This window comes from Gadus macrocephalus, chromosome 15, assembly GCF_031168955.1.
Source record: "Gadus macrocephalus chromosome 15, ASM3116895v1".
Lineage (NCBI taxonomy): Eukaryota > Metazoa > Chordata > Actinopteri > Gadiformes > Gadidae > Gadus > Gadus macrocephalus.
The window spans coordinates 8,164,388-8,180,889 of record NC_082396.1 but is presented as its reverse complement, the minus strand read 5'-3'; the positions used below and the strand labels follow the sequence as shown (position 1 = coordinate 8,180,889).

At 40.6% G+C, this 16,502-nt stretch overlaps 1 protein-coding gene and 1 pseudogene across 6 annotated transcripts; both read right to left on the bottom strand.

Moving 5' to 3' along the window:
* Window positions 1-365: 365 nt before the first annotated feature.
* LOC132473782 (peroxiredoxin-like 2A) lies at window positions 366-9,008 on the bottom strand. 6 transcript variants are annotated; one of them, XM_060074041.1, is made up of 6 exons: window positions 8,866-9,008; window positions 6,292-6,471; window positions 5,789-5,880; window positions 4,568-4,708; window positions 1,267-1,431; window positions 366-1,048 (listed from the first exon to the last, which is right to left on the bottom strand). In XM_060074041.1, exons 2-6 carry the CDS (start codon window positions 6,434-6,436, stop codon window positions 953-955), a joined length of 639 nt encoding a protein of 212 aa, XP_059930024.1. In that variant the 5' UTR covers window positions 6,437-6,471; window positions 8,866-9,008; the 3' UTR covers window positions 366-952. The 6 variants fall into 6 exon arrangements, with proteins under 6 accessions (XP_059930024.1, XP_059930025.1, XP_059930027.1 ...); XM_060074042.1 differs by having other exon boundaries at window positions 6,292-6,348; window positions 8,866-8,963; XM_060074044.1 differs by having other exon boundaries at window positions 6,292-6,340; window positions 8,866-8,962.
* Window positions 9,009-9,584: 576 nt separating this feature from the next.
* On the bottom strand, window positions 9,585-12,815 carry LOC132473781 (peroxiredoxin-like 2A; annotated as a pseudogene).
* Window positions 12,816-16,502: the final 3,687 nt, after the last annotated feature.

The window sequence follows — 16,502 nt, the reverse complement described above, 5'->3', positions numbered from 1 at the left end:
GCTACAGCAATACAAAGGTCTTTGATATGTTTTTCCAAGAAGCTTCAGAATCTGCAAAAAATAAAATCAAGGGAAACATTCCTTTAGATTTAGTAGGTTGCTTTATCTTAAGAAAAACAAGTCTTGTCTCCTAGAAGCCAGCTCTACCCCAAATAAAAGGGCATATCTTGATTCAACAACAACCTACCTTCAGTCAACAGAAACAAATCTTTTAGAGATTGTTGATGGATCTGTTTTTTATATATTGTGTTGAAGGTATTTGCTCAAAGCAAAATGTCCCTTGTACTGTACATTTGTTTCAAGTGCTTGCAATGTCTTGACGCATGTAATACAAAAAATTCAGACAAATGAATTAAAAAGCAACATTGTAAGTCTAGGTGTAGAGTTTATTGCGGTTGACAGGCCATCCAAACAGGCAGACAACATCTCTCCCAGCAAATAACGCATCCCCCGTCTGCAGCACCCAGAACTCCTCGTCGGCATGGCAACGGTAGCGAGCCGGTGTGTGGAAGCATCCAACCCGCTCGTCTCCTGAAGAGTTTAGAGTCAGGTTTTCATTATCACACACAGGCTGACAAGACCGTCCGCCATGTGGACTGCAGCCTGGGTACCCAGCACAGGGCGAATGATAATTAAAATAACTCATAAGATCTGTATCAAGTGTAATCCAACATATTCTGTCATTAGAATCCCATATTGCACTGGTTTTGAGGTCACAATACATGCAATTATAGGTTGGAATTAAAACATGCATTTTTGGTTCCATGATGCATTCACAGTGTGGTAAAATGCTGTCAGGTATCAACAGCTTTACTTGCCATTGCAAAATGAAAACATCTAAATCAAAAACAGAACAAAATTCAAGAGCCATTTAGAAAAATTAATTACACAGGAATTAAATAGAGATTTTCCTTGCCCGCTGCAATTTCTCTTAATTAAATTTAACTTAAATCTATTTGGCTGGAATGATCTTCTTCACGGCTTCTAGAACCTCTGCAGTGTTAACCTTGTCCCCAAACTCTTTCTCACGGTGTTCTAGAAGAATCCCCTGTAACACACACACACACACACACACACACACACACACACACACACACACACACACACACACACACACACACACACACACACACACACACACACACACACACACACACACACACACACACACACACACACACACACGTCAGTTCACCATAACTAAATCCACAAAAAATACATGCACTTGCGTCATGCCGGAATAACTTTTAAATTCGATTGGCCAACCTGGTCTCCGGGCCCAATGACGAACACGCCTCCCAGGATGAACCCTTCGCCGATCATGTTGCCCTGGTGACCCCCTCTCCGGGCTCGCATGAAGTTCTGCCACACCCCCAGCCGGAAGAAACCCATACCACCCATCTTCCTCTGCAGCGGCCCGTAGAAATGTTTCTACAGGGAGGAGGGTGTGATTAGGTTCCCTTGATATTTGCCATTGTTTAGATTTTTGAGAAACAATATAGGAGAGGCTTTGACTGCTTGATTCATTCTCAACAGACAAGGTATCACCCACGTAAATTCCTTTCATTTTTGGAAAATACATTTGATGAACAGTATGACGTTATAGATATAATGTACCTTCTCATCTAAGTAGATAGAGTGCCCCTTCTCATCTATGTAGATATAGTGTACCTTCTCTATGTAGATACAGTGTACCTTCTCCTCTATGTAGATATAGTGTACCTTCTCCTCTATGTAGATATAGTGTACCTTCTCTATGTAGATATAGTGTACCTTCTCTATGTAGATATAGTGTACCTTCTCTATGTAGATATAGTGTACCTTCTCTATGTAGATATAGTGTACCTTCTCCTCTATGTAGATATAGTGTACCTTCTCTATGTAGATATAGTGTACCTTCTCTATGTAGATATAGTGTACCTTCTCTATGTAGATATAGTGTACCTTCTCCTCTATGTAGATATAGTGTACCTTCTCCTCTATGTAGATATATGCCGCTTTTCCACTGCATGGTACCAGCTCGACACGACTCGACACGACTCGACTCAGCTCGCATTTTTTGCGTTTCCACCGCGGTACCATGGTATCTGGTACCTGAAGTGGCTGCTTTTTCTAGTACCTACTCGCTCTAGGTTCCAAGCGAGCTGAGCCGATGCTAAAAGGTGACGTCGGCAGACGGCCGGCGACTGATTGGCCAGAGAGTGTGACGAAGTCACGAGAGCGACATGGCAACCATGCTGGTAACATCCATAGCAGCGCCGCAGCCAACATGTTCCACTTCTCCAACTTCTTCAACATGCCAGCTAATAATAGTAATGCGATCGATGTCCTCCATTGTTGTTATGTGGGTTCTGTCCATGTGTGGGTTGCGTATGTGTTGTTTGCGTCGCGTACACAAATACGTCACGGCCCTTTCGCGCAGCCGACCCCCCCCACGTCCAGGAGGTACTATTTGCGTTGGAAAAGCACCCGTGCTGCTACCGTGTCGAGTCGTGTCGTGTCGAGTCGTGTCGAGTCGAGCTACATGTGCGGTGGAAAAGCGGCAATAGTGTACCTTCTCTATGTAGATATAGTGTACCTTCTCTATGTAGATATAGTGTACCTTCTCTATGTAGATATAGTGTACCTTCTCCTCTATGTAGATATAGTGTACCTTCTCCTCTATGTAGATATAGTGTACCTTCTCTATGTAGATATAGTGTACCTTCTCTATGTAGATATAGTGTACCTTCTCTATGTAGATATAGTGTACCTTCTCTATGTAGATATAGTGTACCTTCTCTATGTAGATATAGTGTACCTTCTCCTCTATGTAGATATAGTGTACCTTCTCCTCTATGTAGATATAGTGTACCTTCTCTATGTAGATATAGTGTACCTTCTCCTCTAAGTAGATATAGTGTACCTTCTCCTCTATGTAGATATAGTGTACCTTCTCTATGTAGATATAGTGTACCTTCTCCTCTATGTAGATATAGTGTACCTTCTCTATGTAGATATAGTGTACCTTCTCTATGTAGATATAGTGTACCTTCTCCTCTATGTAGATATAGTGTACCTTCTCCTCTAAGTAGATATAGTGTACCTTCTTCTCTATGTAGATATAGTGTACCTTCTCCTCTATGTAGATATAGTGTACCTTCTCCTCTATGTAGATATAGTGTACCTTCTCCTCTATGTAGATATAGTGTACCTTCTCTATGTAGATATAGTGTACCTTCTCCTCTAAGTAGATATAGTGTACCTTCTCCTCTATGTAGATATAGTGTACCTTCTCCTCTATGTAGATATAGTGTACCTTCTCCTCTATGTAGATATAGTGTACCTTCTCCTCTATGTAGATATAGTGTACCTTCTCTATGTAGATATAGTGTACCTTCTCTATGTAGATATAGTGTACCTTCTCTATGTAGATATAGTGTACCTTCTCCTCTATGTAGATATAGTGTACCTTCTCTATGTAGATATAGTGTACCTTCTCATCTATGTAGATATAGTGTACCTTCTCTATGTAGATATAGTGTACCTTCTCTATGTAGATATAGTGTACCTTCTCCTCTATGTAGATATATTCTGCCTTCTCTATGTAGATATAGTGTACCTTCTCTATGTAGATATAGTGTACCTTCTCCTCTAAGTAGATATAGTGTACCTTCTCCTCTATGTAGATATAGTGTACCTTCTCTATGTAGATATAGTGTACCTTCTCATCTATGTAGATATAGTGTACCTTCTCCTCTATGTAGATATAGTGTACCTTCTCTATGTAGATATAGTGTACCTTCTCCTCTATGTAGATATAGTGTACCTTCTCCTCTATGTAGATATAGTGTACCTTCTCCTCTAAGTAGATATAGTGTACCTTCTCCTCTATGTAGATATAGTGTACCTTCTCTATGTAGATATAGTGTACCTTCTCCTCTATGTAGATATAGTGTACCTTCTCTATGTAGATATAGTGTACCTTCTCTATGTAGATATAGTGTACCTTCTCCTCTATGTAGATATAGTGTACCTTCTCTATGTAGATATAGTGTACCTTCTCTATGTAGATATAGTGTACCTTCTCTATGTAGATATAGTGTACCTTCTCCTCTATGTAGATATAGTGTACCTTCTCTATGTAGATATAGTGTACCTTCTCTATGTAGATATAGTGTACCTTCTCCTCTATGTAGATATAGTGTACCTTCTCCTCTATGTAGATATAGTGTACCTTCTCTATGTAGATATAGTGTACCTTCTCTATGTAGATATAGTGTACCTTCTCCTCTATGTAGATATAGTGTACCTTCTCTATGTAGATATAGTGTACCTTCTCTATGTAGATATAGTGTACCTTCTCTATGTAGATATAGTGTACCTTCTCTATGTAGATATAGTGTACCTTCTCCTCTATGTAGATATAGTGTACCTTCTCTATGTAGATATAGTGTACCTTCTCATCTATGTAGATATAGGCCCAATCCCATTTCTACCCCTTACCCCTTCCCCTTACCCCTCCCCCTTGTTTTGAAGGGTAAGGGGAAGGGGTAAGGGGTAGAAATGGGATTGGGCCATAGTGTACCTTCTCATCTATGTAGATGTCCCCCGCAAAGTGTGGTCTAAAGTCCTGCAGCTCCGTGCCGATGTCCTCCTTCACCACGGCCACCAGAGGGACCCCGAGCTTCTCCAGCTCAGGCTTCAGAGAGGACAGCTCGGAAGCCTCCTGCGAGAAGATAGACGACACAAGAGGGAGATAAGACGATAAGTCGGGGACACTGCTTGAAATGATGGTGTTATGTAAGAGTAAGCCGCCGAGGTTCAAGACGAGTTCACACAAGCCGTCAGGAGTCAGACCGCCGCATTCCATCCACTGCCTACGTGTGGCGGAGAGCGGAGAAAAATTAACCCACTGCTCCGGAAGTGGGAGTTTGATGAAAAGATACAACAGGATTAACAGGACTTGCCGCATGGGCAATTTCCGAAGAAAATGCCAGTGGTTGCACCAACTCGTCGCGCGTGCCACATTCTGTGAGCATGCTGACATGCTTAGGCCCCGAGGCTAATGTGTGAGCACTCCAAGCCTCAAGTCCCTGGGCTGCTTTGAAGCTGACTTGCGGTTGATCGAACTATTGGGCTGATCGTTTTGGTTTGGCTGTGAGTTATGGCGCCCGTGTCGAAGAGGTCACTTTTTGGAGGCCTGCTTGCGTGCGGTTTCTATATGTGTACCATGATTGACAAGGCTGAGTTGTTCGCCTTCGGAATGGTTGAAGTCAGCGGTTTTTTCCCCATTGACCGATTATAAACAGTAGCTTGGTGAGCACATGCAGCAGTGGTCATTTGAAATTGACCCTGTGGCGCCATTTTGTTAGCTATCAACGCAACTCCCGCCTCTGGGGTTCTCTGAAGCAGAATTGGCATTGGTTGAATAATGGTGGCTCATTTGCAAAATCGTAATTTTGAATAAAAATCTGCCATAACTCTGCCATTTTTAAGATAATCAAAATCATAATAATACCATAAGGTTGGGCAGTAATAAGGAGTATTTCGACAACATTTTCAAATAAGGTCCAGATACCAAGTTTCTGTCAGTTACAGAACTTCAAGAAAGTCTGGCAGAAATATTTTCAAATGTATGTGGTATTAACATCACCAAACTAAATGTGCTGCTAGTAACTACCTTATGTTCCTACTTAATAGGAGGACAGCCGTCATCGGTAACATGTTGAGATTACACATAGTGATGGTTGGTTAGCCACAGCCTGTGTGAACTCGGTGCTAAGCCTGACTAAGTAGCCTCAGTCACCTCTCTGCACAGAAATCACCCAGGCCGCCGGACGGCCATGACCACAGCTCCGCTGGCCTCCCACAGGCTCTTGGCCTTGATGACCCCGCCATCTGTTGAGGTAGAGCAGACCAAGACAACAAGGCCATGTTAAGGCTCGGTTCCACATGATATCATTATTTGGTCTACGGTTCAATGGGTACGTTTTCCAGAATGTTGTGAACTTGCAAAACATCCCGAGGGGGTTATATGTTCAACCTTTAGTAATGTGCAGGAATCTACCAAACTACAAAAAAAACGAATTCTTATGGTCAGGATGTGTTCAGGTCATGTGTTCAGGTCAGGAATGTGCAAACAGGTACAAACAGCCAAGTAAACTGTTTCTGATGTGCCTTAAAGGCCACATACAATGGACTCTTTCCAGATATTTGCACACTATGTAATCTTGCATTAGTCCGAGAAACGGGATATTGATCATCGACCAAAGTCCAATTTGGATGTGGCGCTATAAAAATGTCTCTGACCTTCTGCGGTGGATTGCAGGTCTGCATCCTCCAGGTAGTCCATCGATGCCTGTGCAACTTTAGACAAACACAGGTCAGTGTTTGCAAAGAAGATGCCCACTATCGCTGCTCCGACTGCCCCCAGACCCAGAGACCACACCCCCATCCCCAACAGCTCTCCCTCCAGACCCGAGGAGAACACTGGGAAAGGAAGGAAATAATAAGTGGAATAAATTATTTTGTTCAATAGAAAATGTACATGATAGATAACTGCCATCCCTGGCTGTGACTCATGCCTGTTATTAATTTCCTTGTCGTTTATTCCCCTGCCATGACATGGGAAGAGGCCAGGCAGGTTTCTGTGAATTGAAACTATGTCTGGCGGAGGAAAGGGTATTTGCAATCTTTTGTCTATCTTGGTGAGATGTCATGGTTAAGACACACCCTTGTTATATTTGCAAGTTCAACAATTACGAGTAAAGGTGAAGTCTACATTATTTTCTTTCATTTTTTTTAAAGAAAATAGAAAAATTGACCCAGGAAACTCTTTGCGTTAGGGGAGGCAGCTCAGGGACAAGCTTAACTTATACTACACTAGAGCGAAACAGGGTAACGTCTTGCCTGAAGTGGGTTTGTTTGGTTCAGGGATGGCTGTGGCTTTACTTAGGTGAAAGAGGGCAGTGTGGGCCCTGACAGGGCAGGGCCCCACTGTGGCTGGGGACTGGCTCATTGGAGGAGTCCCTCTCATAGTTAAGGCAGGGTAGCGCAACAATAGTTTACTTCTCAGGGTGGCGGAGCACCGAGACAAGGCCAGCGCCATAGATAGTGTCTATGGAATGCTCTGGAAAGGATGGGAAAAAAAAAAATATATGATTCTATTTCTAACAAAACTGCCAACAATTTAGTCATACAAACAAGTCAGTAAACAGGGAAAACCAGCTGGACCGGTCCAGCCATCAGGAAAGAAACCTTGACCAAAAACATAAAGTTTGCCTTCATATTTCTGGTTGATATATAACCCTAACATTCCATTAGTTGTTTTTCTGTTCCAGGTTCTTTTCGACAATAGATTGTGTTTGTGCAAGTATCAAACATCAATAATTCTATAACCCTTTGGGGATAAATACAGTGCCCTATGTATATTTATCAAAATATGTATCTATCTATCTTTACACTGGACAATAGAAGACAAATCTGCATATATAATCAAATATACAAGTTATAAAGTCAAATATTATTCACATGCATTGGCTATTGCTACACTAGAAAATATCTTTTTTTATTTTTATTTATTAATATATTTATATACTATGCCAGTGGTGATGCTCTAAACTTAATTTCGTTGATTAACTCTGTTGAACAAGGACAATAAAGAATCTAAATCTAAATCTATCACAACTAATAAAGAAGCACATTCAATGAATTAACTCAGAAACTATAAGAGACTTTCATATGAACAGCAATCTAATAAAAAAAAAAATCGAATTAATTAATTAACCAATATAAATGTGTAAGCGGGTTACTAACTTGCTGATGCCTCCGTGTTGCAAAAACAAATCGGCGTTTTTTGATGTTTGATCAAGGTCCAGATGGAGTTTAAACCCCCTTCAAGAAGAGTCCTCTATAACAACACTATGGCAAAGTTCAGTCCGTGCAGACACTTGTATGTAACTGCAATACCAGGGGCTGCAGTTTCAGGACCGCAGTTCAGGGACCTATTATTTCATGACACTGGCTTCGGGACACGAGTTTACTTTTTCCTTGGATGGCGAAGGAATCTCATAAGTATCTCAAGACTAAATCGCGAAAACGTGATGAAACACGCTTAACCATATCGATAAACACCTAAACGAACCCTTGCCCATACCTTAATTTAACTCACCTCTAACCTAACCGTAAACGTCTATCCGGCTAAAATTAGCAATTTTAATGTAGACCTTCACCTAAACGTCAACGCCATCCTATGAAAATTAACTCGCCTTCGCCAACACCTAAAGTGTTAATGATTTAAACAAAACAAAAAAAGAGGGTCCCATGAGTGCGGTTCCAGGGGTGCAATACTGAAACTGCAGCCGCAGGAGCACGCTTGCGTAAAGAATAAACAACGATAAGAATCGACCAATTGAAACGGAAACCTTTTAGTTCACAGCAACATGCTCAAGGATTTGATTGTGGCTCAAAGTGTCAAATATATTTAAGCGAATTTCCTCATTGATACATTTTACGACTAATGTTAATTAGTACCTGGACTGAACGACAGAATGTGCCTACAGTCCAACATCCTACTTCAGCTGCGACCTTGATATGTTTTTTCTTCTTAAATGTAACATTCAATGCTAATCACTTGTACACAATCACGGGCATATTATCCTGGGGGCCTTCTCGGCCATTAAACAGATTATAATGTTATGAAATAAAACCTTATGCCAGTATCTGGTAGCATCACACAGGTCAGCTTAATCTTTACAGGTGCTAAATACGATAACGTTAGCGCGGCTACATGATATGATCTTAGAGCCAGATAAATACAAATTTCTTTACATTATTGTGCAGTATTATATACGATTACAGCTGTAGATGAATGCAGCAACTCACAAAACACGAATGGGAGAAGAAATGCCGTCAGTCAAAACTATAGGCTAGCCAAAACAGAATTCTCCTGAAGGCGTACTAGTCGATCTATTCTAAGGGAAAAGTAATCGAGCTAAATGGCAGGATCAAATGACCCAAGAGACTGCATGTAAACAAATCTTTAATTATTGTTTGTATTAATTATACGTACCACGCTGCTCAATGGAAATTATTGAAAGCAGTTGTGTTCAAATTCTCTGAAAGAAAATAATCCACACAAACGACAGGTCTTGTGACGCTCCTAGTTGAATTCAATAGCTCTGCCATTTCTAATCAAAACCATTTTAAATCGTCAATAATATATACCTTTGATTCACCATTCATTTGACATTTGCCTTTTTGCCTTTTGACTCCTCAAAAATAAGTGACCATATATTTTGAGTGTAATGTATCGATAAAAAGTGTATGCCTAGTCAAAATAAGTGCCTTTCAATATGAAATTCACTTCAGGCTAATCAGATAATTTAATACGCAGATTCTAGGTAGACTTGTGAGGACACTGGGGATTGAATACCCTTGTGCTGGTAGCACACTCACAAGGCTATCAAGTGAGATCTATTTTTTTTTTGTATTGTACTTCATATATCTTGTATACAGGACATTCATTTTATGGCTAAGATGTGTCTGATATATAAAGACATTTCACTTGTGTTTTTGAACAGAAAAAATTGCATGACACTCTCGACAATTGATGATATATCTTTATGCAATAACTTTTAACTGTTTATGTTATGTATATTCGATGAAGTCTAAACTTACTGGGCTTTGTGTGTATAGCTATCAGAACAGTCCCCTCTCAGTTTGGGAAACTACTCTTCATTAAAACACAAAGGAATTAACCACAAACCAAAAGAAAGGTCAGGTACATCGACAAACAGTTAAAGTGGACATGGCATTATATTTTTATCATTAATATAATTATCATAGTTAGTATTATTACTATTATCATTTGTATTATCATGAAGTATTTATTCTAAAATATTTAATAATAGTATGTAGCATAGTCATGCAATGGCATGTAAACACGCCCATTAAGAAAAAGAATGAAACAACTTTACAAAAGGTAAACATTAAAGGCACTGATAAATATTTCAAGGTCACCCCTTGATTTTTTTTACTCACTATTTGAGGCCCTACAGAGAAAGTGAGATAAAGCCATCATCGATGCACACATGCTACTATATACATGCTCCAAACACTAACATAAAAAACAAACCAACTACAATGAAGCAAACAGTCCATTGCTCAGCGTTGGGAGCTTCATTTGCCAGGGCTCGGACCCTCTGGGATCTGACGGGCCGCTCTCAGTAACGCCAGCAGATTAACCTTATCCCCAAATTCTCTCTCGCGGTGCTCCAGTAGTACACCCTGAAACAAACAAGATGAACAAAACAACTACAGCCATCACTCCCTTTAGATCAGAAACAGATCTAAAGGCAGGATCGTCGAGTGGTTAGGGTTGAAAGGTAACCTAACCTGAATAGGGCATCCTTGAGCTACATGCATCACCTACCTACCTGCTCCTTAAGGACAAGTATCTAAATTCCCTGTAAGTCGCATTGGAAAGCGACTTAGCAAAGTTACTGCTAAATTACTTCTTTGTGTGTGCGTGCGTGTGTGTGTGTGTGTGTGTGTGTGTGTTTGAGTGTGTTTGTGCGTGTGTGTGTGTGTGTGTGTGTGTGTGTGTGTGTGTGTGTGTGTGTGTGTGTGTGTGTGTGTGTGTGTGTGTGTGTGTGTGTGTGTGTGTGTGTGTGTGTGTGTGTGCGTGCGTGTCTGTGTTTGTATGCCTTTGTAACTCTCTGTTGGTCAAAGGTATTCAAATAGTCCCAGCTGTAATTTTCATATTTCTATTTGTACCTGATCTCCAGGCCCGATGACGAACGCTCCCCCCAGGACGAGTCCTTCTCCTCTGAGGTTTCCCATGAAGCCCCTCCGGGTGGCCCTCCAGAGGTTCTGCCACACCCCCACCCGCAGGAACATGGAGAACAACATCCAGCGCTCTCGAGGGCCGTAAAAGTTCCTCTAAACCCCATGAAGACAAAACACTGGGTTATCTTTCAGTCAGTTTAGTTATTAGTTAGTTAGTAAGTTATTTCTCTGGATGATTAAGGATCGAAACCCACACAAACACACAGACACACACACACACACGATACATGTTAAGAAATGTCATTAATGTGCAGGTAGGTGTATGAAATCTTGGTTGACGATGCCTACCGGTAGAGTGGGAGGAATGGGGTTCGAAGCCAGAACCTTTCTGCTGGGACTCAAACAATATACTCGACTACCCCCCTGAAAGCTTTATCCACTCTCGCAAATTAGTTTTAGAAGGTCCTATCATATATATATATATATATATATATATATATAGAGAGAGAGAGAGAGAGAGAGAGAGAGAGAGAGAGAGAGAGAGAGAGAGAGAGAGGGTGAGAGAGAGGGAGAGGGAGAGAGAGAGAGAGAGAGAGAGAGAGAGAGAGAGAGAGAGAGAGAGAGAGAGAGAGAGAGAAAGAGAGAGAGAGAGAGAGAGAGAGAGAGAGAGAGAGCAGACCTTCTGGTCCAGGTAGACGTTCCCAGCAAAGTACTGCTTGAAGCCGTCCAATTCCCTGCCCTTGTTTTCTTTGACCACAGCAAGGAGAGGGATGTCCAGTTCCTGCAGCTGGGACCTCAGAGAGGAGATCTCAGAGGCCTCCTGGATAGTGAGACACAAAGAGAAGGAGAGAACAAGAGAGAGGGAGGGGGGCGCTGAGACAGAGATATAGATAGAGAGAGAGGGAGAGAGACCATTCATTTAAGGTTATATGTACCGTGATGTGTAGGTAATTAATTAATGAGGCTTAGTCCTAAGTAATGCACATTTATATTGAAGTAGTAATGTGGTAATAGTGTCCTCTTGTGGCTGTGCTGCTTGAATGGGTTTCGTCACGTGCCTCTCTGCACAACAGTCATCCAGGTCTCCGCACCACCATCACCACTGCCCCTCTCTTCTCCCACAGAGACTTGGCCTTGTGCTTCTCATGGACTGAACACACACACACACACATAAAAAACACACACACACACACACACACACACACACACACACACACACACACACACACACACACACACACACACACACACACACACACACACACACACAAGTGTGATTGTTTCATTATCAAGTCTAGTTAGTTTGGACACAACTCTTGTGGTTCGTCGATGCAGATGTATGAATCCGCCTTACTATTCAGTCATTTAGCTTTTAACTGTTATTTAAGTGACTTAGTAAAAAAAGAAAATGACATTGGACATTGGCCCCTGAACCTTGGGAGACCACCTCAAACCCCCTAGCTACCCCGACTACCCTGCCCCTTTAGCAATGGTGAATGTTGATGGACTCACTGCCTCCGGTGGTCTTGAGTTCTGTGTTCTCCAGTACCTCAAGCTGGGCCCAGGCTGGTTTGGTTAGGAACCAGTCGGTAAAGGAGCTGAGCAGCTCCAAGATGAACAGGCTAACTGCCCTTAGGGTGGCCGTCACGGTTACCATTCTCTCTCCTCTCTGCTCCAATGGTGTACATTCATCAGGATACAGCTATAATCACATCACAACATACATGGCTTTAACAATTTCCCATGCCTCTCCATAAACATCTTGTAATTTGGAAAACAAATAGCATTCATGTCTTGTACCCTCTATTCAGTAACCAAAGAGATTATTAAGCATTGGAAATTGATTATTTCATCTTAATTGTTAACTTTGTGAAGTTATAGAGCAATGAAACATATTTCTGCCTTACCAGTCTGTGCCTCGCAGCTACTAACATAAGCAATATAACTGATCGGTTCTGCTTTCCAAAAAGAATGTGAAAGCCTTTAATACCTCCCCAGCCCAATCACACTAAACCCTATTCTCTTATGTAACCATAATGTGAAAGGCTTTCTGCTAGCGTCACTGCAGGACCTCACTTATGTTTTTGTTGAGCACCAAGCACAGACTATCAAAGGCTTACCGACGGCCAATCAGAAATAACTAATTAGGAATGACCTGTGCCTATTACTCCAGCCATAGCATATATATTTGCAGAAATCAGACTGATATTCACATTAGGCATGGCTAAAGAAGATTTAGGCCCATTTATTAATCATTGTTGATGAAAACCCACACTTTAACACTAACAAAATACGAGAGAAGGAGAAGGTTTGAGGATAAAGACTTTATTATCAATTGCACAGAAATAATAACAAAACCTGAGTTGGTTTGAAAATAACCTCTGACCTGGCATCAGGCCGCAGATTATATTCCCAAACGGTGTGGCTTTCCCGCCCATGCACGGACCAATCACAACACTCAATGCATCGGCCCGAGAACTTTGACCCCCCATCCCAGTTCTCCATTACTGAACATGCACTTATCCTCCATCCCTGAGTTCTCAGTACATTACAGTGTAAAGGATTTACATCTGAAACATTACAGGGTAAAGAAGATACATCTTAAACATAACAGTAACTTTAATAGGCCTATCATATGTAGGTCAGTAAAATATGTGTGATTAAAATCAACTCGCCTTCTTATTAATTAACCTGATTAAAAAAATACATAATAAACCACATGTGTTTATGAGATGAGCCATGTATAATGAAAGAAAATTAATCACTTTGTTTTATCTTAAACAATACTGACACCTTCATGACAAACAATGACATTGCAGGCAGGTTGATTTTTCAAGTGAATTTATGGATTGTAGCCTACGCTTGTAAAAATGACTACGTAGGCAATTTGGAGCCTTTTGGAAGACTACGGTCATGCAAAATGAGTAGGTTGTGCAAGGATGTGTACAGATAGAACAGCTAGGAAATCCAATCACTTAATTCAGGCCGAATTTAATTATTAGATATTATTAGATATACAGTTTATTTTATATATATAGCTTTTCTTTTCTTCCAAAATAGGTTTTACAACAACAAATATTATAAAAATGTTTTTAAACTACTACTCTACCTTTACCTACATACAGAAAAAAGTTATTCAGTTCCCTTTCCAACATTCAACATTGCAACATCCAACAGTACTATTTCAGAAATAACTTAAGTAATGGATCCCCCATTGCACTGAAAGCAGAAATTGTCTAGGTCTATAGGCTACTTCTAATCAAGACTTAATTTACCCTAGCATCCATATTATTTCGAACCAATAATAACTGGGTTATGCCCAATGCAGGCCTTCTCGAAAACTATTTCCGTTGCATCATCGTAGTACTACAGTACTTCACCAGTAGTGGGACGACTACATTCATTGGATGTCAAACCTGCTGCTTCAGTTTCAACCGGCTGAGGATAGGATTTCACACCCAGCTGCTACGTTCCCTCTGGTGTCCCAGTCTGGATGCGTGAGTGTGTGTCAATAGATCGTATATTACCTTCTCGAACTAAAATACATTATAACCGAGAATTTTTTTGGTATATGGGTAGGAATCAAGTTTGTATGATTGGTTGATAGATAAAAGCATAGATAAAAAAAAGAGTTCTGTTGTAATGCAGAGAGGAATCTATTGCCACCGGCGTTCATCACATAGATGAATAGATAATTTATTATGAAGAACACAGAGAAGACAAAGTACATCAACACAAACACAACAGCCCATGAAACATAAGGTAGTGAGTTTTTTCAGGGCAGTGATGGCAGCATACAATATAAAGTATACCCTACCACCCTGGCCTGGGTAACTAATCATTTTAGCTCCAACGGATAAAGGCACATGTGTAGACATAAGTTTGTAACTCTTAGTTAGGAAACGAGGCTTATTGCTATATGCATGTTGATTTTGTTTATGCCATGGTAGTGTTTGGGACCGACATCCAATCAAAATAAAGGATTTGTACCACACCCCACTTTGTCACTTTCAGGGATTGGTCACCGCTCCAAACGCCCCTCGTACACATCCAGCCCGTCAGAGAGCCGGTTGGTTTACTCCGAGGTCGTGACCACGGTCACTCTGGCTGGCCTCATCATCGTCAACCGCATGTCTTGTTCAATAGATTTGAATGTACTATCATTATGTCCGTTATGTTTGTTAAAGAAGCACAACTCAGCAGTGCAAAACATTAGGCCATAAGCAGGCTTGTCAGGATATCGTGATTCTGAGGAACAGTATATTTCAGTCAGGCACAAAGTTTTAAAAAAAGAGTCTTGGTTGTTTTGCAGGCAACATGTTAACCTCCCCAATAACTAACCTACTTAAGCCTACACTGAGCATGATAGCCAGCTGGGACCGGTACATACAGCAATGATAGAAAAAAAAAGGAATCGGGGTTAGGTGTCCTTGGACTTGGATAAAGACAAACATGTGTGGACATTTCTCTTGAATCCCGAGAAAGGAGGCCCCTAGTTTTAAATCTGACCAGCTGCGTCTGGATACTATAAAACCAGTAGCTCCATTAGAGTGGCCACCTACATCCCACCTGATGGCTCTTTAATGATTTTCCCACTGTATTGCAGGATTAAGAGGCAAAAAAAAAACATTTTCTACACTATTACAATCGCATTCACCCTTTTTCAGTAGTATTTTCAGTATACAGTATTCAGTATTCAATATACACATTACAAATGCACCAATCTTAACGGTTTTAGGTCCATATATGGGACATAAACATATGGAAATGTCAATGACGTTTAAGTAATAATATTAAAACATATGCAAATTAATACTTGTCTATCTATCTTGGCTATCTGTCCAAATTATTAGTAGATGTGAGCTGGGTAAATGGTTTAAGTAAGTACATATTTATTTTGAATATTATGTGACCGGTCATATTAGCTGCAAAACAAAGATCACTGGTGGGCTTTATCAATCTGTTGCTTGAATGCTGTTGCCTTAGTTGAAGGTTTTGAACTTTAAACGTTATGCATTATGTTTGGGTTTTTTACAAATTAATCCGTTGATGATTACCTGTTTTGACTGATAATGGCACTTGGGACTTTGTATAGGTAAACCAGCAGGATCAGGCAAGCAGATAGTCTGTTGAGGTTCTGGCTGCTGATTACAAGATTCTGCAGCAGATGTAACCAACCAAGCAATACAGTTTAATCTAACAGTTAAACTGTAATGGATGTGAATAGCACTTTCAAAAATACCAGTAAAATATGATGGGAGGGGAAACTAAAAGATCCAAGAATGAATCGATGAATTGAAAAAAGTCTATGCTGGTTTGCTTTAATTTTATGAGGAATTCTGATCTATTTAGAATAATGTTATAGCATTATAATCCAACCCAAACCCTAATACTAACCCTATCCCTATAGCTAAACTAACCTGAATATATATCTATCAATAAATAGGATAATACATATTTCTTTAAAGTAAGCTTAGAAGGTCTCTAAGCATCGGTATTACTGGTTGCCTCAACAGTCATTGTTTTCAGTTGTTGACACGTCAAAGCTCTGATGTTATCACACACCTGACACAACCAGAATGATCTTGTTGCCGATGGATATAGTCTCCCAGTCAGTCATTAACAAGCGTGGCATCAGTCCTCTCTCTGTCTCCTAAGGTAACTTCAGTCCTCTGACTGAACCAAGAACTTCACTTTAAATATTTTAAATAAATATAAGAATGACTGACAAA